Source organism: Salvelinus sp. IW2-2015, linkage group LG20, assembly GCF_002910315.2.
Source record: "Salvelinus sp. IW2-2015 linkage group LG20, ASM291031v2, whole genome shotgun sequence".
Lineage (NCBI taxonomy): Eukaryota > Metazoa > Chordata > Actinopteri > Salmoniformes > Salmonidae > Salvelinus > Salvelinus sp. IW2-2015.
This window is the reverse complement of record NC_036860.1, coordinates 76594147-76615218: the sequence shown is the minus strand read 5'-3', so window position 1 is coordinate 76615218 and position 21072 is coordinate 76594147. Positions and strand designations below refer to the sequence as shown.

Here is a 21072-nt window from a genome sequence, read left to right as displayed (position 1 = left end):
AAGAAGACATCAGTCAGAAGTTTAAAGCTTGGTCGCAAATGTGTCTTCAAATGGACAATGACCAAAGTTTACTTCTAAAGTTGTGGCAAAATGGCTGAAGGACAACAAAGTCAAGGAATTGGAGTGCCATCACAAAGCCCTGAACCTCAATCCTATAGAACATTTTGTGCAGAACTGAAAAAGTGTGTGCGAGCAAGGAGGTCCTACAAACCTGACTCAGTTACACCAGCTCTGTCATGAGGAATGGGCCAAAATTCACCCAATTTATTGTGGGAAGCTTTGTGGAAGCTACCAAAACATTTGTCCCAAGTTAAACAATTTAAAGGCAATGCTACCAAATACTAATTGAGTGATGTAAACTCTGACCCACTGGAATGTGATGAAAGAAATAAGGCTGAAATAAATTATTCTCTCTACTTTTATTCTGACATTTCACATTCTTACTAATAAAGTGGAGTCCTAACATCAGACCAGAGGACATTTCTCCAAAAAGTACAATCTTTGTCCCCAAGTGCAGTTGCAAACTGTAGTCTGGCTTTTTTATGGCGGTTTTGGAGCAGTGGCTTCTTCCTTGCTGAGCGGCCTTTCAGGTTATATCGATATAGGACTCGTTTTATTGTGGATATAGATACCTTTGTACCTGTTTTCTCCAGCATCTTCACAAGGTCCTTTGCTGTTGTTCTGGGATTGCTTTGCACTTTTCGCACCAAAGTACGTTCATCTCTAGGAGACAGAACGCGTCTCCTTCCTGAGCGGTATGAAGGCTGCGTGGTCCCATGGTGTTATACTTGGTTACTATTGTTTGTACAGATGAACGTGGTACCTTCAAGCGTTTGGAAATTGCTCCCAAGGATGAACCAGACTTGTGGAGGTCTAAAAAAGAAAATCTGAGTTCTTGGCTGATTTCTTTTGATTTTCCCATGATGTCAAGCAAAGAGGCACGGAGTTTGAAGGTAGGCATTGAAATACATCCACAGGTACACCTCCAATTGACTCAAATTATGTCAAATAGCCTATCAGAAGCGTCTAAAGCCATGACATAATTTTATGGAATTTTCCAAGCTGTTTAAAGGCACAGTCAACTTAGTGTATGTAAACTTCTGACACACTGGAATTGTGATACAGTGAATTATAAGTGAAATAATTTGTCTGTAAACAATTGTTGGAAAAATTACTTGTGTCATGCACATTGTAGATGTCCTAACCGACTTGCCAAAACTATAGTTTGTTAACAAGACATTTGTTGGAGTGGTTGAAAAACAAGTTAATGACTCCAACCTAAGTGTATGTAAACTTCCGACTTCAACTGTATGTCACCAGTAGGCCTAGAAAATGTACCGTTAATCTCCAGTCATTTTGTTACATTCATTTCTGTTAATGCATGTATTAATTACAGTAATTTACCGTTTACCAAACGTTGTTTGCAAAATTCACAACCTCCTATACTTGTGAGAAACAAGTTAATGTAGGAAAGTGCCCATTTGGCAATGTCTGATTTCTGATTGTCTTAACTCACCACGTCCACCCACAAATAAAATGAGATTCTCATACATTTTTTCTTCACCTCACACAGTAAGTCAGTCTGTTTTTTTAACATCCATTGCGAATGATTTTAAATATTTTTGTTGAAACATCATTCCAACACCACCAGCCTCCATAATCACCAAACCTTGGTATGAAAGACCATAATATCATGATCTGATGATACCATATACAGTGCATCGGAAAGTATTCAGACCCTTTGACTTTTTCCACATTTTGTTACATTGCAGCCTTATTCTAAAATAGATTAAATTGCTCATCAATCTACACACAATACCCCATAATGACAAAGCAAAAACTGTTTTTTGTTTTGTTAAACTGTTATTTCCGTGTATCCAACCCATAGGCTTATATGTTTTGATAATTTTGATCACCACCTAAAGTGTCCAAATACACCCCGGAGACAGGGTTGGAGAGGCCATAGCCTAAGAGAGCTGGTGAAACAAGAACACCTGGAACAGGGTTGGAGAGCCATAGCCTACAAGCTTGGTGAAACAAGACACTGGAACAGGTTGGAGAGCCCATAGCCTACAGAGCTTGTGAACACAAGACACCTGGAACCAGAGGTGGAGAGGCCATAGCCTACAGGCTTGGTGAAACAAGACACCTGGAACAGGTTGGAGAGCCTAAGCCTACAGAGCTTGGTGAAACAAGACACCTGGAAACAGGGTGGTGGAGAGCCATAGCCTACAGATGGCTGTGTGTGTAAACAAGTACACCTGGAGACTGTTGTGGTGTGGGGGAGGAGTCCCAAGTTGGTGTGCGCGCAGTGCTGTGTGTGAAAAGCAAGGGACCTGGAACAGGGTTGGAGAGCCCATAGCCTACAGAGCTTGTTGAAACATGTATTCTTATAAACCCGTATCATTAGGCAATTTCGTCTGAAAACAGAGTTTTGACTGGCCTCTATTTATGTTATGTTTTAGGAAAACAGCTAACTTCCTGCATTTCAACACGGTTTGCCATGGGGCAGAGAGAAAAATCTGCAGTTTTATAATGCTATTCTACACATATTTTCATGAGTCTGAGAAAAATGTACAGTTAAGGTAATATTCTGCTACTCTTCACATTTTGCCATGATGCTGAGAGAAAATGTTGCAGTTTTGAAGTGAAAATCTCACTTTAAAAGTTAATATTCTGTAAGCTCATACCCAAACAATGTTGACTCATCCTATACTGGTATTGGTGGCCAAAGCATGAATTTTAGAAAAAACACCCCACCTCAAACGTGTATCTTAAACAGACCATTTAAAAAATGCTTGCTATTTCCTCATAGAGGATGATGTCATCCTCCTGAGGAGGATAAACTGGCCAATCAGCGGTCTTTATTTTTATTTAACTAGGCAAGTCAGTTAAGAACACATTCTTATTTACAATGATGGCCTAGGAACAGTGGGCTAACTGCCTTCTTCAGGGGCAGAACAACTAATTTTTACCTTGTCAGCTCAGGGATTCGATCTAGCAACCTTTCAGTTACTGGCCCAACGCTCTAACCACTAGGCTACCTGGTCTACCTGCAATAATATTTTTTATGACTGGTATACGCCCACACCATTCTGTTGTTGGGACACACACACACACACACACACACACGGACACACGGACACACACACACTTCATTACAACACAGAAAAGTATCAGAGCACAAGGTGAGACCCAGATGCAGACACAGGAGGCAGATGGTTGGAGTCTTAGATGTTTATTGATCCAAAAAGGGGTAGGCAAGAGAATGGTCGTGGACAGGCAAAAGGTCAAAACCAGTTCAGAGTCCAGGAGGTACAGAGTGGCAAGCAGGCTCGAGGTCAAGGCAGAAGGCAGGCGGGTAAAGAGTCCAGAAACAGTAAAGAGTCCAGAAACAGGCAAGGGTCAAAACCGGGAGGACTAGCAAAAAGAGAATAGAGAGGGGCTCCCGGGTGGCGCAGTGGTCTAAAGGCTAGCTGTGCCACCAGAGACTCTGGGTTCGAGCCCAGGCTCTGTCGCAGCCGGCCGCGAGGTCCATGGGGTGACGCACAATTGGCCYCGCGTCGTCCGGGTTAGGGAGGGTTTGGCCGGTAGGGATATCCTTGTCTCATCGCGCACTAGCGACTCCCGTGGCGGGCCGGGAGCAGTGCATGCTGACCAGGTCGCTAGGTGTACAGTGTTTCCTCCGACACATTGGTGTGGCTGCGCATCCGGATTGGAGGCGCGCTGTGTTAAGAAGCAGCAGGTTGGGTTGGGTTGTGTTTTGGAGGACGCATGTCTCTCACGAGCCCGTACGGGAGTTGTAGCGATGAGACAAGACAGTAACYACTAACAATTGGATACCACAAAAAAGGGGGTAAAAAAAGAGAATAGAGAAGGCTTGGACATATAAGACAAACTGGCACAGAGAGACAGGAAACACAGGGATAAATACACTGGGGAAAACAAGCAACACCTGGAGGGGGTGGAGACAAACACACGGATAGGTGAAACTGATCAGGGTGTGACAGAAAAGCTGCTCTTTAACATACATAATAATAAAAAAATTGGAAGGAAAATTATTTAACTTGTAATTAATTATAGGTCATATTTCATAGAAATCTGGAAACACTGGACAGTTACTTTAAAGGTCGACTTTGGACAAAACCACAAATATAATATATAATATATATATATATATATATATATATATATATATATATATATATATATATATATATATATATATATATATAATATATAATTATATCAGGTAATTTAATGCTTAAAAACAAAAACAAAACATGAATGAGATATTTGGCTACAGAAGTGAGATTTCATACCAATCTCTACAGTTTCTGTGCAAAAACAAATCCTGTGAAATGACCTCAACACATACTGGAGGAGTTACTGGCTAGCTACAAGTGGCTAGCTTAGCTAATCAACTAGCTACATCAGTCGCGAGCGCATGACCAGAATGACAAATCGATGAACCACCAAAAGTGAGACGGAAAAGCTGCTTTTAACATACTTAATWAAAAAAAAATGTTTTCAATTATAAATGTATGTTTGAAAATTGAGAAAGGAGGAGTTCGACTGTTTTTTGTGCGCAAAGTCAACCTTTAAAGCTAATTTCCTACATTTTGCCATTGCTTATGAAGTGTTCATATGCTACCTGCTGGGCCCCAACTAAAAAAATAAAAATATTTAAAGTAATTATTGGGGGGGGAGGGGGCAAATCGACCTGTTCTGAACATTGGAGTTGCATCATGCAGCCTTAGAAATCTCTAGCCACTTTAATAATAAAAAATTGGATGTAATAAATGTATCACTAGTCACTTTAAACAATGTCACTTTATATAATGTTTACATAACCTACATTACATCTCATATGTATATACTGTACTCTATACCATCTACTGCATCTTGCCAATGCCGTTCGGCCATCACTCATCCATATATTAATATGTACATATTCTTATTCATTCCTTTACACTTGTTTGTATAAGGTAGTTGTTGTGAAATTGTTAGGAATTGTTAGATATTACTACACGGTCGGAACTAGAAGCACAAGCATTTCGCTACACTCGCATTTACATCTGCTAACCATGTGTATGTGACCAATAACATTTGATTKGATTTAGAATGTATTAGAAATCAAAACATACAGCTTAAGGTTTGTATCACAACTAAAGTTGCATAAATAATTAAGCATATAGGAGGACCTGTTTCAAATAATCACTTTGTTAACTGTGCTCAATACAGAATAGCTGCACGTGCGCACTCCCTCTGAAATCGTTTGGGAAAAATATATTTTSTATTTTATTCAGCTATATTCAATTGTATTCCTCTTACTATAAAATTATATAAAATAATGCCATGGGAATTATAAGCAAACCTTGTCTGCTAAATGAACTAGTGYAGCCTACAGCCATATTGCATAGCCAGATCAKGGCCTAACATAAGGACAACTCAGAATATGCTATTCTGTTCTTCTGAAATAGGCAACATTTTCTTCATATCATCATTTTCTTTAGACCTGCCTAAAATAAATAGATTGATTGTAATGTGTAGGCTATATTAAATGGATTTGTTAAGAGTTTTTTTTATGTAGATGTTCCAAAGGTCTGCATCAGTGGCTTGTAGGCTANGATTGATTGTAATGTGTAGGCTATATTAAATGGATTTGTTAAGAGTTTTTTTTATGTAGATGTTCCAAAGGTCTGCATCAGTGGCTTGTAGGCTATGTGTGGAAGCCTATGTACGCTAAATGTGTTTATGTTAATTAACGGTCAATTACCGTGAGACCGACAGTTATTTGCATGACACTTACCTTCTGACACAATTTCATGATCTCTACTGCCCTACTTGTTAGGAGCTCAAATAGAATTGGTTTGATCCCACCTCACAAATTTAAGTGCTCTGTGTTGTTGGTGCTGGAATGGGAAGGGGACAAGATGCTTTGCATGTAACCAATAAAGTTTTCAAGATCTATAACTTTCAAATACAAAACGCAGCATCATATGATGCAAAATGCATCATACCGGCTGTATTTCGAAAGTTATATATCTTGAAAACTTGATTTCTGACATGCAAAACATTTTGGGACTAAAGAAACAAATACCAAAAGATAGTTTTGGGTGGAGTTTTCCTTTAATTCATCTGTTCGTGCCACTGAGATTTTGTTGGGTATAGTTGATACAGTCCATCACCACCATTGACTGAATGATTAGCTATGTAGACCAATTAACAATGTTGTTATATAATGAGTTACTTCGCTTCCGTACACCAATACTGACCTGCAATTAATCACAAAGTATTTAGCTAGATAAAAACAATATTTGTTATTCTATATTCTGCTATTCTGTACAATAATATATATTGATATCTTGAAATATTCTAACCTGAAACGCCACCTAGTGGTGACCAAACAGAATGTTTAATTACCAATAATTCACTGGTAAACAGTGAATGCTACGTTGAAAATGCTACAACAGAGGAACCTGCGGGTAAACACACTGATAAAAGCATATGGATTGGTATTTTATGAACTTAAATTGAGGGGTGGTTAGATTTACTCTAAATATTTAAGTTAGTATTCAGTCATTCAACCTGGTCAATCAGAGGGAGTAGGTTTTGACTTTCTAGCTAACGTTAGCTAACGTTACCTACACAGTTAACGTTAATGCATTCCTGATGAGACAACCGCATTTCCATGTCATTTGAATGTAGCTAGTGCTGGTGTTAACGTTACAACACCTAGCTGTCCACACTCAGCATTATTTGTCCGTTGTTTCTAAATGCTTAAAAGGTAGCTAGTGACCAAATATACTAGCTAAAGTTTGTGAAATAATAGCTACAGACAGTAGCTTCTAGTCGTCTAGCCAAAGCAAATTTGCAGACTTGCTGGGATTTCCCTTCGTTGTGGTTACCAATAGTCACCTTGACGCTTTACTTTAGCTAGCTAGCTAGCTAACATTAGCTATTACATTTGYTCAGATTTAACGCTGCTGCAGTCAGAGAAACATCATGGTAAGTATCGTATACTATCTAAATCAAGATAAGAGTAATTTATCACAAGTCTCCTAATACATTCTTGGTCATTCTGCAAGATCAACCCTCTTGAGATGTAATAGTGTTCAGTATAGGTTGTTGAGAGCAAACGTTAGCCAATTCCCCACAACAAGATAGCGTCTAGTTAAAGCTTACAGTTTATAACTATTCAAGTGCCAGTCACCCCCATTGACTGCAGTGAAATTAGTTTTAAAACCCCTAACCTGGGTGGGTATAATTTATTGAACGTTCTAACAGGAATCTGTTCCAAAAACTTCGTAAATAACAAGGTTGTCAACAAACAACGCATACAAATGTCATTACGTTTTTCATTCACCACGTTTATTCCGAAAAAATGTCTGTCCTCGCTCTGGTAGCCTATGGACAAACATTAAGAATAAGCTATGTGGTGAATTTATGAATTTGAATTTATCGTGCTACTTTGTATGCGTTGTTTGGCCATCTTGTATTTTACTAAGTGTTTGGAAAGTTCCACAAATTAAACACACCCCCTATTCTATGTGTTTCTAATCGATACAGGCTAAACAGAAGAAAGGACAGAAGAGTAAGTCCCTCTGATGTTGTTATTTACCCATTTAAATCCTGCACAATACAACTTGAATGGAGCTCACAGATTCATTCAATATGATGTTTTTGTACTACAGGTTCAATTGATTATATGTTAGGAGACCTGTTGGGAGATGATGGTATGTAATTACATCCCTACAACAGATCTATGACCATTCAAACTGACAAATCATTAGTATAATATACTGTACGTACACACTGTGTAGTGATGGTAAAGTTTTCCTGTTTATTTGTACAGATTTCCCAGTGAAGGCCAAAGCTCCGGCCCGTGAAGCAGGCAGACTAGGACCTCCTCTACCATCACGCAGTGGAAAACGGTGAGTTAACTGGGACTGAAAAAATGTACTGCCAGATCAGAGAGTAGTCTCAACTCTTTCTTTCTTGACCATTTAGACAGAGGATACTGTCGGTCTGCTTGCTAATTATATGTGTTTCGGTTCTCCAGCTCACTATTGGGCGACGACGACTTCTTCAGCAAACTGGCTGAGGAAGCTGAAAATGATGAGGTGAGTTGGCAGGTCATACATTAAGTATGGCAGAGAGGCAGTTGACTATGTTTTCCTTCATATACATCTTTTATATTCACTTCCAATCCAGGGCTCTGATGTTTCTGAGGCTGATCCCACAGCCTTACTGGAGAGCATGAAGGTAATGATGCCTTGTTCTAATGACAAATCCCCAGGGAGTAAGCCTCCAGGCTTTATGTGTGAACATTCATAACCCAGCTGTGTCTGTTCTATCCTTACATAGGACATAGATGATATGGACGCTGATCTCTTTGGATCAAAGAAAAAGCCCAGTTCAGCTCCAGCTCAGAGTAAAGGCTCCGGCATTGGAGGACCTACGAAAAATCCTCCTAAATCAGGAAACAAGTTAAAAGGAGGAGGAATCTCAGATGAGCTACACATTGAGGAGAAGAAGCCAAGTTCTGCTCCTGCATCGACAGCACGTGGCTACCAGAGGTTCAGCTTCACTGGTGAGCTGACTGTCCTGTCTGGGTCTTTGGCTAGTCTGGCTACACCATTGGTTATCAATGACCCGTGCCACCAAATTAGTATTAATACAATGCGAATATACATAATTGTACATTATTTCTCCCTATTGCTGCATTGCTTCAGATGATGATGATCTTGCCCCAACAACTGACACAAAAGGTACCAAATCTAACAGTTGGACACATGTATAGACCAAAAAATATCAGGCCAACTGTAAAATCCATTAGAGTGGCCCTAAGTGTAGAGTTCTTAACACCATAAAGCATATCAATATCAAAACAGTATCCCCAGCTCTGGTATCATATCTGTTGTCTAYAGACTTTGATGACCCTTTGGCTGACCTGTTAGATGATCTACCCATAGAAAACAAAAATGAGCCAAAAATCACCAAAAAAGCTCCTACAGAGAAATCAGTGCTGCCCCCAGACTCCCCTATCATAAAGAAAAAAGAAACAGGTTGGTGAACTTTTTTGTGTGTTTTATTTGTGAATTTATACATTTATAATTTATACATGCCCAAAAGAAGAGAGCCAGAATGTATCAAATGCATATATTTCTCCTGTAGCCTCACCAGCTCCAGTTCCAAAAAAGCGGGACGAGCTTATGTTTGATGATGACGAGGATGACCTAATGGATGCATTGGGGTTTGGGGAGAGTCCCAAAGAGAGCCCTAAGAAGAATGAGACCGTGCTCATACCAAAGAAYGAGAGGTAGGGTCTCAAATGCCTCAGTCAACATCATAAGTTCCAACCAAGGCTATCACAAAACGGACTATGGACTATGATAAACCCAACAAAAAGTTCATTTGAAATGCACCCTCCCTGTTCCTCTGCGCTGACTGTCTCTAGCAGCAGTGAGCTCCCTCAAAGAGCACGCACCAGGCTAGATGAGATTCTGGGGCGTGGGACGTCCCCTCGCCTTCTGGAGCGCCCTCCAACAGGGGAGAGGAAGGACCNCCCTCAAAGAGCACGCACCAGGCTAGATGAGATTCTGGGGCGTGGGACGTCCCCTCGCCTTCTGGAGCGCCCTCCAACAGGGGAGAGGAAGGACCGTCCGCAGCAGCAGGAAAAGCAGAAGCATCATCAGGAGACCCCCACTATAAAGGTAGCTAACACTCCATGTTTTTGTATTTAAAGTGTGATATAGTATTCTTGAATGAATTAAATGAGAGTTGTTGTTTCCCTTTGTCAGACCCCTTCCTAGAAGAAGACCTGACGTTTGGTTCCTATCAACCTACACTGGTCACTATACCTGAGGGACGCCACTCACGCAGACAGTCGGTCAGGTAAGTCAGAGCTCTAGCAGAAGCCCTCCTCAGTTTGTTTTGGTCAAAGCCTGGATCAATGCTTAGTTGAGTCAATAAAAAGTCCATCATATTTAGATATAATCTGAGTTCCTGAAGCTTATTTATGTCAGCTACTGGACCAGAGTGTATGACAAAGGAAATGGCCACCATCTAAGATTAGCCACTCCTTTTCAGATTCTCCACTGAGGACAACAGTGCCTCTTCTGAGAAGAAAGCCAAACCCATCACCCCCACCACGCTCACGCCTACCTTCCCCCGGCCTGCTGCAGACTGGCTGGGGCTCTCGCAGGATGATGAGGAGGAGGAAGAGAAGGAAGAGCCCCCGCCTGTACCAGAACCCTTGAAGACCCCCTCTTCGTCACTGGGAAGCAAACCCTCCTCGTCTGGCAACCGCATTCCACAGCCATCGACAGAGACTCCAAACACCTCCTTCAAACCCCCTAAACCAGTAGGACCCAGTGTAGAGGTCTCTGCAAGCAAAAAGAACGAAGATGATTGGCTATCAGGGGCATTGAGCAGGAAGAAGACTCCACACGGTCAGAGGAAAAGAGGACAACCCAGGAAGACTTTCTGGGGTTTGGAGACGAGGTGGATCTGGAGTCGTTTCTCAGGTAAGGCTAGGACTAGGTAAGGCTAGGACTAGGTAAGGCTAGGACTAGGTAAGGCTAGGACTAGGGTACTCTACAGTGAAGGCTGGGTCATACTACCACAGTTCTAGAGAAACACCTACATTAGAAGCGACTGCTWACATCTCAGTATGTTGACATTGATTGTCTGTTACTTCCTCAGCAAACGTGGTTCTTCACCAGCTTCCAGGAGGAAAGATGCATCCACCCCCAACAAGGAACCAGGGTATGATCAACCTAAATCTAAATAGCTGTGATGTATAATATCTACCACTGCAATATTGCCCCAGTGAGCTATATGAGTTCTTTTGAACATTGAGGTCAGGATTATGTTCCTTCTCTTCAAGAGATTCTCCTCTGCCCAGGGAGCCCTCCCAYAGACAGCCCAGCCCTACTGCTCATTCTACCCCAGTGAGAGAGGACCAGTTCAGGCCTGGTATGTTACTCACTCCCRTCTTAGAGGACCCAGCTAACCATGTCCCTTTTCCCTCTACRTTGTGCTATTCAACTTCTACCTCACAGGAAGCATCTTTTATAACAAACATGTTTTGTTTTTCCAAGCCAAGTCYCTTTCTAGTCATTTGGCTGACCCACAGCCTACTAGAATGTCTACCCCTATCCCAACTGACCCTCCTGAGCAGACACAGGAAACCAATCACACATTCACTAGTGACCCAGCTGAGCCAATAGGGACAAAGAGTCATGCCCAGCCCCGACCAGCTCATTCCACTGCCGAAGAAACCGAGCGTATCAGGCAGAATTCACACACAGACCACACCCCCCACTCACCTAAGACCCGTACTGAGCTTGTCTCACATCCACAACCCACAGTCMTGTCAAAGGCACACATCAGCTCTCCCCTCCCCACAKATACCAGTCGAGCAGTCCACTCATCTCCTCCACAATCCCCCACAATAGTCATCCAACATCCACCCACCAAACCTCAGCCTTTCCCTTCCTCTCAACTAGTCTCCCCCTTTTTATCCACAGCTGTGTCTGCTAGAGTAGGCTTCTATCCTGACCAGATCCCAGACCCCTGCTACCATTAGCTTCCCCCTGCCCCAGCAGTACCATCCACCAGCCCTGCAGGATCACAGGGAGCCAGGATGGCCAAGTCAAGCAGAGCTGCCCCCTAACTACCCTGCCCAGCCATGGCAGTCTATGTCTGGCCCCATGCCCCATGCTATGATGCCTGGCTCTATGCGGTGTAGGTACTCTTAGGGAAACATAGGGATAGCTTATGGACAGTAGTCATTTGAATAACTTTCCAACTGTATTCGTATTTCTAATAGTTATGCCTCTAGTTTCTTATCAATCACTGGCATTGATGATGGGCAGATTGTCCTGATTGACACATACTGTTCTTGGTTTCCCAGTGCCACAGCAAAGCCAGATGCAGAACACTGCACCTGYTGTCCAACCACAGGTATGTAGAGGCCTTTCTATTTTTCGTTTATATGCCCTAAAATCATCCATAATGACATATGTTTGGAAACCATAAKTCACTTATTTAACTCTTCCTCTCTTTTAAACAGGTGTCTCTTTCAGCCAACAGTTTGCAACARCTCTTACTACAACAGCAGCAGGTGAAACAAATCTTCAATTACCTTTTCATTTGATGGAAACACTTCGCATTTCATTCGTTTTACTAATGTGAACACAGAAACCTCAGGTTTTATCAGATGTTCCCTTTTGAGAGTCTTCGGTAACTTGACTTTGGTATCCGTCTCTGACCGTAGTTGGAGTCCCAGCTGCTGGGGTTAGGGGGCGCTGCGGATGTAGCTGGGCTGCAGAGACAGAAGAGAGAGACTGAGAAGCAGAATGGACATCTAGCTTTACAGGCCAGCATCATCAAACTGGAGGGACAGGTATCTATCAACTGTCTTTTTGACAGTGCTCTTCCTCTTTCTGCCACTTCCATAAACAACATTCAGCTCTGACTACTGCGTCTTCTCTTCCAGGTGAGATCTCTAYAGCAGGAGCTAGACCAGAACCAGATGTTGCTGGAGAGTGTTCAGCAGAGACACAAGCAGGACACTGAGCTCATGGAGAACACACACAGGTATGACAGGAGCTCAGAGACCTATAGAGGTCCTGCCACCACCACAGACTGAATCACTACCTCTTTACCCAAAAGAGTGTGTGTGCTTCCACCAGGGCTCGTGTGAAGCTGCTTGACGATTCCGCGGCACAGCGAGAAGCACGGGCACGACAGGAATGCGAGGACCTAGCAGAGCGCCTAGCCACCGTCACACGTATAGCTGAACAGGAGCGTATGGAGCTGCAGGCAAAGCATCAGCGCAGACTGGCCCAAACCCAGCAGGACAGAGACCGAGAGGTGGAGCGACTCAGAGACCTACAGAGGTAGGGGGCTGCAAGATACCACATTRGAGAACAAGAGATTGTGGCCATGCCTGTATTTTCTCCCTAAAGCTCAGCTATTTTCACTGCTTGTGGATAAATAATGTATGTTATCTTTATATTTCCATAATGTTCCTTAAATTTTTCTGTGTCACGGTTTCCTTCCTCTAGGAAGTCTATTTTGGAGATRAAGAAAGACCACGAGGATCAGGTCCAGAGGCTGAAGAGATTGAAGGATGAGGAGATTGATGCTGTGACCAGTGCCACATCACAAACCAGGTCACACATGCATTTCTACTCAATACTCATTTTTAACCATACTCTGCTTAATMTCCGACCTTTGCATAAGAATTATACAGAGGACATGCTACATGTAACCAAACTCGTAACTTACTACAAGTTGACATCATATAGCCTCTCTCATTCTGTGTATTGGTGTTGTAGGTCCCTGACAGTGGTGATTGAGCAGATGGAGCATTTCTCCCACAGGCTGGGGGACCTTTCGTCTCGGGTGGAGAGCACCCATGAGAACACAGCCCAGGGGCTGGAGCAGGGGGCACGGCAGAGAGACGAACAGCTCCGAGGTATCATACCACTACTCAGTTTTATGAAAAGAAAACAATGATTWTCAYAATACAGTAGTTTCTATTTATTTTCCCTTCAGTCAGTGAGAATGTCATGACRTTATGTRAAAGTCAGCTTGTYTACTCGTTTCAGTGATGCAGGACCGTCTGGGCCAGCAGCAGAGGGSCATGGCAGAGGAGAGAACAAGGCTCAAAGAAGTCATCGCCAAGATGGACACCCAGCTGGCTGAGCAGCAGAGGCAACTAGAGAAGGTCAGGAGTCACGTCAGGAGGTTGGTAGGATCTTTGTTGACTGTGCTTTCTGTGACGGCTTCGCTTCATTAGAAATAACGACTATTCTTACATTGACTTACTTGTAATAAATAAAGGTAAATAAAAATGTTGCCATGTCACCCTGGGAAAAAATGGGATTGGAAAGAAAAACGTGTCAAGTGACTTAATTTTGAGGTCTTGTGTGTCAACACAGGGCTCCAGACTAACTGTTTCTCAATTGGTGGCACCACGCCCCTAAAAAAGATTTTATTGGCAGCTTCACAAATATACATTTGAGGCACATCTTTATAAAAGATCATTCACAATGCTTTATTATCATATGCCAGTCACTTTAACTATACATTCATGTACATCCTACCTCGACTGGCTGGACCAACCAGTGCTCCCACACATTGCTAACCGGCTGCTATGTGCATTGTTCCCCGCCACCCCCACCCCCTTTTACGCTACTGCTACTCTGCTCATCATATATGCAATAGTCACTTTAACCATATCTACATGTACATACTACTCAATCAGCCTGACTAACCAGTGTCTGTATGTAGCCTCGCTACTTTATAGCCTTTCTTTACTTACCTATTGTTGCACCTAATTACATTTTTTGCACTATTGGTTAGAGAGCCTGTTTTATGACAATTACATGAAGTTGATGCAAAAGTCAATATTTGCAGTGTTGACCCTTCTTTTTCAAGACCTCTGCAATCCGCCCTGGCATGCTGTCAATTAACTTCTGGGCCACATCCTGACTGATGCAGCCCATTCTTGCATAGTCCAATGCTTGGAGTTTGTGGGGTTTTTTGTTGTCACCCACCTCTTGTGAATTACCACAAGTTCTCAATGGGATTAAGTCTGGGAGTTTCCTATGGCCATGGACCCAAATATCAATGTTTTTGTTCCCCAGACGCACACTTAGTTATCACTTTTGTCTTATAGCAAGGTGCTCCATCATGCTGGAAAAAGGCATTGTTCATCACCAAACTGTTCCTGGATGGTTGGGGAGAGTTGCTCTCGGAGGATGTGTTGGTACCATTCTTTATTCATGGCTGTGTTCTTAAGCAAGAATTGTGAGTGAGCCCACTCCCTTGGCTGAGATAGCAACCCCACACATGGTCTCAGGATGCTTTACTGTTGGCATGAACCCAGGACTGATGTAGCGCTCACCTTGTCTTCTCCGGACAAGCTTTTTTCCGGATGCCCCAAACATCGGAAAGGGGATTCAGAGAAAATGACTTTACCCCCAGTCCTCAGCAGTCCTGTACCTTTTGCAGAATATCAGTCCTGTCCCCTGATGTTTTTCCTGGAGAGAAGTGGCTTCTTTGCTGCCCTTCTTGACACCAGGCCATCCTCCAAAAGTCTTCGCCTCACTGTGCATGCAGATGCACTCACACCTGCCTGCTGCCATTCCCGAGCAAGCTCTGTACTGGTTGTGCCCCGATCCCGCAGCTGAATCAACTTTAGGAGACGGTCCTGGCGCTTGCTGGACTTTCTTGGGCGCCCTGAAGCTGCCTTCACAATTGAACCGCTCTCCTTGAAGTTCTTGATGATCCGATAAATGGTTGATTTAGGTGCAATCTTACTGGCAGCAATATCCTTTCCTGTGAAGCCCTTTTTGTGCAACGCAATGATGACAGCACATGTGTCCTTGCAGGTARCCATGTTTGACAGAGGAAGAACAATAATTCCAAGCACCAACCTCCGTTTGAAGCTTCCAGTTTGTTATTTGAACTCAATCAGCATGACAGTGATCTCCAGCCTTGTCCTCGTCAACACTCACACCTGTGTTAATGAGAGAATCACTGGCATGTCAGCTGGTCCTTGTGGCAGGGCTGAAATGCAGTGGAAATGTTTGTGGGGGATTCCATTCATTTGCAAGGCAAAAAGGGACTTTGCAATTAATCTGATCACTTTTCATAACATTCTGGGGTATATGCAAATTGCCATCACAAACTGAGGCAGCAGACTTCGTGAAAATTAATATTTGGCCACGACTGTACACCTGTTGTATTCTGCACATGTGACAAATGAACTTTGATTAAGTGTAACATGTTATTCAATAAATACGTTACATCTAACATGTCCAAGCAGGAATGAATGATTCAAATTATTTTAATGCAACCTAATCCAGTGATTCATGAATTTTTGGTTTAAAAATAGGGCTCCAGACATTTTAGCATATAGACATGAATGTACCTTCATCTTTATGAGCGCTAATATTATATAGACCTAATTCAATTGGCGCTAATTCACCCGAGGAAATGGAAACCCAAAACACATTAGCTAGACCTAAATAAACAACTATTGCGAGAAGCATACATTCATCTAACAGTAAATGTAACATTCTAAAAGATTTGGCCGATGCGCAATTTCAGAGCCATATCAGATCCTGTGTAAAACAGTGCGCTTTGAGCTCAATAATGATCGTTAAGAAATGTGTATTATACCTACAGAAAGYGGAGACCCTTCCATTTTTAACATGGATAACTAGTTTGCTTCCAAAGTTATTTTCCCCGCAAATACATGAGGCTCGCTCATTACAGCATCCGGACCCATTGAAACAGGCAGGTACAGTGGCACAGCAGACACATTTATGAGGATAATGCACTTCACTGTTGAACAAAAATGTTTTGATTGAGGTGACCAGGTAGAATGTACAGCTTGCACCAGTGCCACCAATAAGATGTACTTGCACAGCCAAGTCAAAAGGGTCACAATTATTCACAAAGAGAGGTTTGGTCTTAATTTGCATAAATGGTTAGCTTTTCCTTCCATTTCCTCAGAATGTTAAATATGATTGTGTTGTAGGAGCGCTGGAGAGTGAATGCAGAGCAGGCTAAGGCCGACTCATCTCAGAGAGGCCTGGACGAGGAGAGACGCTCTCTAACTCAGCACATCAGCATGGAGAGAGAGGAGCTGGAGAGGGCAAAAGTAAGACAGATACTGAGAGAGAAGTGGTTAAAGATGTCTGCCAGATCCCTACTCAAGTGTTTCCCAACCCTGGTCCTCGAGTACCCCCTACAGTACACCTGATTCAACTAATCATCAAGCCCTGAATGAGGTGTACTCTTTGGGGGTACTGGAGGACCAGGGTTGGGAAACACTGACTTAGGAGACCCCTACTCCCCTCCATGTCTAGAGTGCCCTGTTGGAGGAGCAGCAGCAGGTAATGCAGCGCTGTGCAGAGGAGAGGAGGAAGCTGGCGGCTGAGTGGACCCAGTTCCACACCCAGGAGAAGCAGAGGCAGGACCGGGCAGAGCGGGAGGCCAGCCGGGCACTGGAGAGGGACGCACACAGAGAGGGCTCCATCATCAGCATGGCACAGGTACTGCAGACTAGGATAGGACAAGAGGCTTGTATGTCTAGCATTGTCGCATGCAAACTGCCAGCGTTTTAACATGTTCAGGCAATGGAGTGAACTTAACCCAATCGTCATTACATTTCACTCACTTGATCTCAACCAATTGAGATTTGCAGAGCTTTGAAACAGGCTGTCTTCTGTAATCACCAGGAACAGGTGGACCTGAAGCTGCGTGCTGGGGAGCTAAAGCAGCATGAGGCAGCTGTAGCACGGGAGAGGGAGGCTCTGGAGAGACAGAGGGAGGAACTGGACAAGGAAAAGGAGAGGCTGAGTGGTACAGGCCTGCAGCTGAAGACACGTGCCCAGGAGGTAGAGGCCTTCAGCAAGGTCTGGACCACAATTAGCTAGCTATTGGGTTGACAGTAATGTATATAAATCATTGGTTGTTGTATGCGATAGAGTGGAGGTAGCACAATGTTGTGACTGGGCGCCCTGCTTCGGTATTTGCAGCTGGCATCAGAAAAATATATTGAGGGGGAGAAGGCCCTACAGGAGTCCAGACATGTAGAGACTGAGCACCAGACCAGGCTGAGGAGCATCCACTCCCAGATGGAGAGACTGAGACAGCAGGAGCAGCACCTCCATCAGGTAAATAAGTGGGGGGTATACCAGCCAATCTCCCACCAGTCTCTGCTGGTACACATCTGGAATGGTTCCAGTCAGTCCTCCTACAGCGCCTTTGAATTGTGCACAAATCATATCCAGACTCGTGGAAATGTTAGTGGTATATCAACTAACCATTTCCCCTTCTGCAGGAGAGAATGAAGATGACTGAGCAGCTTAGAGAAATGGAGAGACTCAAGCACAGCCTTCCAATCACTCCTTTCCCTCAATCTATGGACCCTATATTCACAGGTGGGCTGAGCCTTTTACAAAACAAATATTTTTCACTGAATTAACACAGAACAGCATATTTTACAATACTGTAAATACTGCAGAATTCAGACCAGTGTTGGCAGTACCTCAGATGGCCTCCACTAAGGCTGTTCGCCAGCCCTCACCCCAGTTTTCTAGTCCGGATTCTACAGAGCTCCAGGCCAGATTGGCCCTGCTCAGACACACAGCAGAGAAGGTAACTAATGCATTACTCATCAAATTGAGTGCTTACAATCAGTTTAAAGTTGGACAGTGTGAGCCAATTTCAGAGGGCCAAAACAGTTTACAACAGAAGTCAGCTTTGAAAATTTCCCTAGATGTTCTAGTAAAGATGGACCAAGCAGAATAGTTTCAAAATCTTTATTGTCGATCAATGTACTTGTTTTATCTTCTTAGGATCGTGACTTTCTGCAGGACGAGCAGTTCTTCCTGGACGCACTCAAGAAAGCACCTTACAATTCAGCCTTTCACACGGATTAACTGTGGGGCTTAGAGCCCTGTGACTTTCTGGTTTTAAGTACACCATTAAACTTCATTCTTTAATGTTTGCATTGAACTTGTTTCTTTTAGTTAGTCACTGATCATTCATTTGGTAATTTCAGTTCTTGAGTCCTGTCCTTGGCACAACGTCTTTGACCCCATTACCTAAAATGAAAAACATCCAGTAAGCCAAGGAAGGGCTCCAGCAGTCAACTGTTACTTTATAAAACCAGAAAGTCAGTACATATGGATCTCCCATCAAGCCTCAGGGGTTTCTATAAGTCAACACTGCTGTTCAGACAGGGATAACATGTTTCATCACAGGCTTGTTACCCTCTTCACATCTGCACCGCCATTACTCATACCATTTAATTATCAGCCATAAGACTAATTCAGTTCATGTAGTAGTTACCTGATCTGATTCCAATGGCATTACTTGCTGTATTTTCAGGGGTTCACATCCAGGTTGGCAGACCTGTGGAGAAATTATGTTAATTTGGTTCAATGCTACAATTGCCAAAAGCATGGTGACATTCAGGGCTGTGAATTTCTCAGAGCAGCTTTATCCAGCGTCAGTTATCGCATCAGACGGCACTTCCTATGCAGCAATTTCATCTCTGAAACCACTGTCGCCATTATATCCACGGTAAAGTAATCCTAAAACCTAGCTGAGCACTTACCAATCAACTGTCCTCTTGACCCTCCGGCACTATAAACATTTGAAATATTAATACATGTTCATCATGGTAATACTTTAATATATCATTATGCCACAATATGAATCTCCCATCAAGTCTCAGGGGTTTCTATAAGTCAACACTGTTGTTCAGACAGGGATAACTTGTTTCATCACAGACTTGTTACTACACCCTCCAGATTTAACACCATTACTTAGCAATCTGACCATCACTTAATGTCCAAAGTAGTGGTTACCTGCTCACACGGGAGTAACATCATTGGAATATTTATGGGATCACACCCAGGTTAGCAGACCTGTAAAGAAATTACCATGTTTGGTTCACATTACCACAACATCCAAAAGCATTCTTCAACATTCAGGGCTGTGCATTTCTCAGAGCATCTTCTGTGCAAAGTAAACTAATCAATGTCTCCATTTGAGTCACAAGAGACCATAGAGGTTCTAGTTAAGTACTTACCAAGTAACTGTCCCTTCACCCTCTGAGGCCACAACACTACAAGAAAGGGTATTAATTAGTCCATTACTGCACGACTTCAATTGATGATCTTGCTATGCACTATGCTACATATAACCTTGAGAAACTACGCCACACAATACATTCACTCAACTGACTGCCAAAACGTACCCATTTAAATCATATAGTCTTCCATCAAGCCTCAGGGGTTTCTGTAAGTCAACACTGTTGTTCAGACAGGGATAACTTGTTTCATCACAGGCTTATTAATTAAGCTTGGTAGACACTTCAGACCTGTTCAAATCTGACTGTCATCAAACTGCCCAATTTAAAACTGGTCAAACGTAATCATGGAGATTGTTTTACCGCTTGAGTGGACACAGCCCATAGGACTTCTGACGTCCATCCACATGAGTTAAGATGGGAGTCCATTCAAACGGCTCTGAAAGGTGCAGACAAAGATCAGACTGATACATAGCTAACCACATGCAATAAGATACCATCTACAGTGGAAACAATGTTTCCGCGCTAGTAAATTAATCATAAGTCCGCCGCAAATATTGACGCAGACCACGTTCCCACACCTCAGGCGACCTGCACCACAGTGATTACTAAACAAAACCAACACTAACTAAAACCCGTTAAGTGATAAGGAAAAAATCAGGTAACTTATGTTCGAACCTGATCTACAGAAACGCCAGGGTTCTAGAATGTTATTTAAACAGGCCAGGCCTAGACTTTTGGTTAGAAAGTTAGCTAACGTTAGCTTGCCATGTGGCTAGCAGTTAGCGAACTAGCTACTTCTGCACATGGCTAACAGTTGTAACTTACAATTTACACTCATGGTGGCTGGTCGACACTGGAGTTCGTAGAGTGTCTTTGAAGCATTTTGCTATGAGTTGATGCAGATAGTTACCCCCCCCAAAAAAAAAAAATTCTACAGGCCACATAGCCTCCGCACAACATACGTTCGAAAGACTGAAAATGTGCTTACGGTAGGTATTTATACATTTAAATACGTCATACCCCCCATGTGACCAATCTTGRACCAGTAGGGAGTGGGTTTGAATTTCCCAGAGCAGACCTCAAGTGGCGCACATATCAGGAAGGTTACTCACTCAGCGGTTGGGTTGGGTGACTTAATGTTTTAATCAGTGGTTGCAATCTGTCTCAGTGAATGCACCTATTAATACATATTTGTGATTTAATTTCCATATTTTTCTTCTTTCTTTGCCCTCTGTTGCAAGCCAGTGTCCCTTGGTGCACATTTATGCACGTGTGGCACACTGGGAGGCATAAACTCCAGGACATAGCAGGCATATATCCGATTTTGTGAAATAATAATGGAAATATATATACCGGTAGTCTAGACCTAAATGATTGAACAACATAGGATATTCTGACCATATAGCCTACAAATAGACAAATGAGAGCCTTGGTTT

The 21072-nt window shown here is 42.9% G+C and overlaps 1 protein-coding gene, 1 long non-coding RNA gene and 3 other non-coding genes across 8 annotated transcripts; 1 reads left to right on the top strand and 4 right to left on the bottom strand.

Annotated features, from left to right (window-relative positions):
• Nucleotides 1-6426: 6426 nt before the first annotated feature.
• Nucleotides 6427-18476, top strand: LOC111980110 (fas-binding factor 1 homolog). Its single transcript, XM_070449661.1, is given in 31 exon segments — nucleotides 6427-6488; nucleotides 7573-7597; nucleotides 7698-7739; nucleotides 7859-7937; nucleotides 8066-8126; nucleotides 8218-8268; nucleotides 8371-8600; nucleotides 8734-8774; nucleotides 8934-9071; nucleotides 9181-9325; nucleotides 9563-9735; nucleotides 9807-9900; nucleotides 10096-10448; nucleotides 10451-10532; nucleotides 10711-10773; nucleotides 10895-10983; nucleotides 11924-11973; nucleotides 12083-12133; nucleotides 12287-12415; nucleotides 12509-12609; nucleotides 12705-12911; nucleotides 13080-13187; nucleotides 13353-13492; nucleotides 13626-13744; nucleotides 16568-16690; nucleotides 16899-17084; nucleotides 17271-17447; nucleotides 17571-17708; nucleotides 17876-17975; nucleotides 18059-18192; nucleotides 18393-18476. Coding segments are annotated over 31 exon segments (3537 nt in total). The 5' UTR covers nucleotides 6427-6464.
• Nucleotides 18343-20643, bottom strand: LOC111980523 (uncharacterized). Of its 4 annotated transcripts, XR_002879481.2 has the most exons (8): nucleotides 20462-20608; nucleotides 19997-20072; nucleotides 19802-19842; nucleotides 19634-19669; nucleotides 19410-19469; nucleotides 19157-19185; nucleotides 18889-18951; nucleotides 18343-18641 (listed from the first exon to the last, which is right to left on the bottom strand). It is a non-coding gene; the product is annotated as an uncharacterized lncRNA (long non-coding RNA). The 4 variants fall into 4 exon arrangements; XR_011481842.1 differs by lacking the exon at nucleotides 19802-19842 and having other exon boundaries at nucleotides 20462-20643; XR_011481841.1 differs by having other exon boundaries at nucleotides 19802-20072.
• On the bottom strand, nucleotides 19026-19098 carry LOC112081369 (small nucleolar RNA SNORD49). Its single transcript, XR_002896486.1, has one exon. It is a non-coding gene; the product is annotated as a small nucleolar RNA SNORD49 (small nucleolar RNA).
• Nucleotides 19266-19337, bottom strand: LOC112081367 (small nucleolar RNA R38). The gene has a single exon (XR_002896484.1). It is a non-coding gene; the product is annotated as a small nucleolar RNA R38 (small nucleolar RNA).
• On the bottom strand, nucleotides 19826-19897 carry LOC112081368 (small nucleolar RNA R38). The gene has a single exon (XR_002896485.1). It is a non-coding gene; the product is annotated as a small nucleolar RNA R38 (small nucleolar RNA).
• Nucleotides 20644-21072: the final 429 nt, after the last annotated feature.